General features: G+C 43.7%; 1 protein-coding gene across 1 annotated transcript in view; it reads left to right on the plus strand.

Moving 5' to 3' along the window:
- Positions 1–1,882: 1,882 nt before the first annotated feature.
- LOC144238539 (ubiquitin-like modifier-activating enzyme 1) overlaps positions 1,883–4,566 on the plus strand; it is a 14,986-nt gene continuing 12,302 nt past the window's right edge. The window contains exons 1-7 of the mRNA XM_077772337.1: positions 1,883–1,999; positions 2,119–2,177; positions 2,279–2,447; positions 2,537–2,671; positions 3,577–3,683; positions 3,949–4,039; positions 4,148–4,280. Coding sequence (XP_077628463.1) covers positions 1,883–1,999; positions 2,119–2,177; positions 2,279–2,447; positions 2,537–2,671; positions 3,577–3,683; positions 3,949–4,039; positions 4,148–4,280 — 811 coding nt within the window. The remainder of the gene's footprint in view (positions 2,000–2,118; positions 2,178–2,278; positions 2,448–2,536; positions 2,672–3,576; positions 3,684–3,948; positions 4,040–4,147; positions 4,281–4,566) is intronic.

Below are 4,566 nucleotides of genomic sequence, written 5' to 3' on the forward strand. Positions count from 1 at the left end.
TTGAGACTAAAAACTGTGAGTTTTATGTTAAGTTTGCTATTGTCGCACGGTTTTCTGTGACGGAATTATTTGTATACTAATTTACATCCATCTTACTGGATGCAGCCACCAGATGGAGCTGTGCTCTCCGACCGGCAGCGTACGTAATGNCTGGGCTTGGTTTTGGCTGCATGCAGAGTTGGCGGCAGAGCGATTCGTGGAGCCGGCATTGGTAACAAACGGCGTTTCAAGGCGGACTCGTACCGGGCGGTTTTTCGGAAAACTTAGAACAGGATTGACCTGGGTTGATGGCGCGGAGGGTGGACAAATTCTGGGGCTCAGCCAACATTTCTCTTCAGAAATCTGACTTTGGGTTTCCAAATATTAGGCACTAGCTTTTAAAGGTTCCGGCCAAACATACCTAAGCAAAAAAACCTCATTCTTTTTCAGACTTAGCGTGTTAAAACACCAGTTTCAATAAGCTTAGTGAACATAGAATTTAAGGACATTAAAACAAAATTATCCTTTAGTACACGGGGATTTGTCTCCCAAACTCCTAGTGGGAGCAGACCGCAGAGGTACGTTCTATTTGACCTTAATTTTCCCAAAAGAGGGTTTTCTCACATCTTTCCCCCGCACCACCAACATCATATCGCTTTTTTGCTTCCTCCTTCCAGACATTTTTCAAAGCTAAAAAAGCAATAAGGAGACCAGAGTCTATGGTAGACCATGTGTCAGAAATTCCTTCCTCACATAATTCTAACAGATTCCTCTGGACCTAGTGTTTCTGTACAGAGATTTATTCCTTTGTTTTAGCATTTGACCTTTAGTAACTGCTCCTAGAGGGTTCGTTCTTCCTACATAACATTTACAAATATCTCTAGACCCAGCATTTGCAAGCCAAATCCCCTAACTCCCAAAGATCTTGGCCTTTTTTATGAAAGTCATTTGGGTCCAACACTGTGCTTCAGTGACAAGGTCCTAGTATTTACTTTTGATGAATCTCTCTTTTTTTAATTTATTTAACTTTATTAGTGTTTATTTTTGATAGAGACAGGGTGTGAGTGAGGGAGGGGCTGAGAGAGAGGGAGACAGAATCTGAAGCAGCTCCAGGCTCTGACCTCTTAGTGCAGAGCCTAATGTGGGATTGGAACTCACGGTCTGTGAGATCTTGACCAGAACCCGTGTGGGATGATTAACAGACTGAGCCACCCAGGTGCCCCCTTCAGTTTTGTTTGTTTTTTAATGGTCCCAGCATTTTTTTCACATTAATCCCCAACTATCTTCCCTCAGAACCTGGTGTGAAACACACCAGACAGAAATTGTTTGGCTAACCTATCTTCCATCAGAGCATTCCCCCCACTCCCACCACCTCTTACACCAGCATCTACCCTTATAGACAGTATATTTTGATCTAGTCATTTATCTTCTCACCTCACTCACCCTGGCCCTGCCTGTACATTCAGAAGCCAACAGTTGTATATATTCTCACTATCCCTTACTATTGTGCCTTGTATACTCTCACCTGACAGCTTTTCAGGTCTTCCCTCAGATGCCCACACCTGCTTTCAACATCATAGGACCCCAGGGGTCCTACCCCATCAGGCTTACATCAGACTAGATCTCTTTCCCAGCATTTCCTTGACCTCTATGGGCACAAGGTTGCTGGTCAGAGAAACCAGAGGACTTCAGGTTCTACCAGAGTCTTCTCGTTTATTTAACCCTGAACTATCCGACCTCAGCCACATCTTTCTATTTCCTCACAGCAGACCTGATACCTAGCATATCTTTTTATCTTTCTCTTCTTTAGAAACTACTACTAATAGATAAATCCTTCTGTCCTCCACAGTTGCCACTAACAGAAATCATCTATATCTGGGTTACCTCTAACATTTTCCTTCAGATGTCCAGCTCGCCACTATCCAAGAGACGCTGTGTACCTGGGCCTGATCCAGAACCAAGTACTGACTGCTCCCATTCCTATTCTGTAATGTTCAAAATGTCCTCAGGACCAAGCAGCGTGAGTGTCTTCCCCTTCAAGACTAATAACTTGGCTCCAGGGTGGTAGGTAAGAAAATGAGTGTTACCTCTTTCATTTCTGCTAACTTCCTAAAACTATTTTTACCCTTCCATTCTTAGGGAATGCTGAAAAAAGGCAGTGAAGCTGAAATAGATGAGGGTCTTTACTCCCGACAGCTGTAAGTGGGCCTAACTATTGGAATGTTGAGTGGGAGGGGACACAGAGAGGATAGTGCCGAGTGAGTCAAGTCCTTACCCAGAATCTCCCTTAACCTGGCAGGTATGTGCTAGGCCATGAGGCAATGAAACATCTCCAGACATCCAGTGTACTGGTGTCAGGCCTCCGGGGCCTAGGTGTGGAAATTGCCAAGAATATCATCCTTGGTGGGGTCAAAGCTGTCACCCTGCATGACCAAGGCACTGCTCAGTGGGCTGACCTCTCCTCCCAGGTACCCCTTCCTTATTCTTTTACTACTTTTGCCCATGTATCAACTGCCCTGGGCTTTGCGTTTACTTCTCTTCCTGTATTCTCTTGTAGTTCTACCTTCGGGAGGAGGACATTGGTAAAAACCGAGCTGAGGTATCACAGCCCCGCCTTGCTGAGCTCAATAGCTATGTGCCTGTCACCACCTATACTGGGGCCCTTGTTGAGGACTTCCTTAGTGGTTTCCAGGTACCTTGCAGCATACTGCCTCTTGTCTCATTTTCCCAGATTCTGTTTCTGGTTTATTTGTTCAGTATTCACTTAATAGGTTATCCCAGTGTTTAGGTTATCAAGAGGCTTAAGGGACATAGTCAGAATTAATGTCCTAAATCTGTCCTCAAGGGAACTTACCTTTTCAGCAGGTCAGAAATTGTGAGCTAATGTTTGTGAACATTAAATTTTGAAGCCAAACTGCTTTGGTATATGCCTACCTCTTAATGATGGTCTTACATTGAACGGGTGACTTAGTTTCATCTGCCTATATTTTTAGTCTCTAGAACAGAAATAACAGCAATACTGACTTCAAACTTTTAGTGAGGGTTCAACATATAGCAGTTGGCACAATAGCAGTTCCAAATATATGTGAGTTAAATAACTGGAGTGGAAAGAGGGATGATAGGTGCTGATACACAGATCCGTTCTGAACAGGTGTTTTTTGTCATTTATTCATTTATTGAAGCAAGTGACAATGGAATGTGGAGATATAAACCCCACTTAGGGAACACAAGTTTCAATTTTTTTTTTTTTTTTTGTCTTCCCAGGCACTAGAGGAAGGCAGGATTAGATGTTTGTCAAATAAGAATTTGTTAGTCTTCAAACTCTTTCTCAGTACCTCTTGATACCTTTTTTATCTGAGTCTGAGTATTCTTTTTCTTCTCTTCAGTGAGTCTCATTTCTGCTGAGCATGATGCACACAGATAACTTTATAAATGTTTTTAGAAGAGGAATGAGCCAGCAAAGTTTGACTCCTGATACTCCACCAATCCTGGACTGTCTGAATCTTTATCTACCCCAATCTACCTTTCTGTTTCATATTCTTAACTCTCCTGCACCCAGGTACCAAGTCTTCTGCATAAACTTCCTTCTCTGTATAGGTGGTGGTTCTTACCAACACTCCATTGGAGGACCAGCTGCAGGTGGGTGAGTTCTGTCATAGCCATGGAATCAAGCTGGTCGTGGCAGATACCCGGGGCCTCTTTGGGTGAGTACCTGCCTCCCTTTTTCCCCAGCACCTGCTAGGCCCAGGCAAGACCCTTTTGTCCCACAGTATTCCTACTACTCCCAGCCAACACAAGCCTAGGTTTTTGATGCTGCAAGTTTCTGTTTCCCCATTTGGCATGAGTTCCATCTGATTCCAGCAGTAATGGACTGTGTTTACTTAGCAAGGATTTACTGCACCTTGAAGGACATAGAGTGTACCTGTGTGCATAGGTCTCAGGCTCTAGTCCTATTGTCTCCTTCTACAGGCAGTTGTTCTGTGACTTTGGAGAGGAAATGATCCTTACAGATTCCAGTGGGGAGCAGCCTCTTAGTGCTATGGTATCTATGGTGACCAAGGTAAGGAGATTGGCCCCAGGGGTCTGGCAAGCAGAGCAGCAATAGTTTTCCTGTCTGCTCCTGGTTCCCTGAGCGCCTGCCTCTGACTTTTACTTCTCTTATAACCAGGACAGCCCTGGTGTTGTCACCTGTCTGGATGAGGCCCGGCATGGATTTGAAAGCGGTGACTTTGTCTCCTTCACAGAGGTCCAGGGCATGAATGAACTAAATGGCACATGTCCCATAGAGATCAAAGTCCTGGGTATGTCAAGTCTGGGGGCAAGAAATGGTGACCCACAGACCAAGAAGCAGCACACATCTATAATATGAATTATACCAAAAACTAAGAGCCTATGCTTTTGAAAACCTGAGCTAAGACTTGAGAGATGTGTCCATGGGACCTTACTAAACAGATGTGAACTAAATGAAAATCAGAAGTTTATGCCACCAGTTTTGATTTTATGTCCTCTTTCGTTTATTGATTTTTATCTTTTTTTCTATTTCCTTTAGAACTTATAATACATGAGTTTCTATATACTATATATGGT

This window comes from Crocuta crocuta, unplaced genomic scaffold, assembly GCF_008692635.1.
Source record: "Crocuta crocuta isolate KB4526 unplaced genomic scaffold, BGI_CrCroc_1.0 scaffold700, whole genome shotgun sequence".
In the NCBI taxonomy this organism is placed as follows: domain Eukaryota; kingdom Metazoa; phylum Chordata; class Mammalia; order Carnivora; family Hyaenidae; genus Crocuta; species Crocuta crocuta.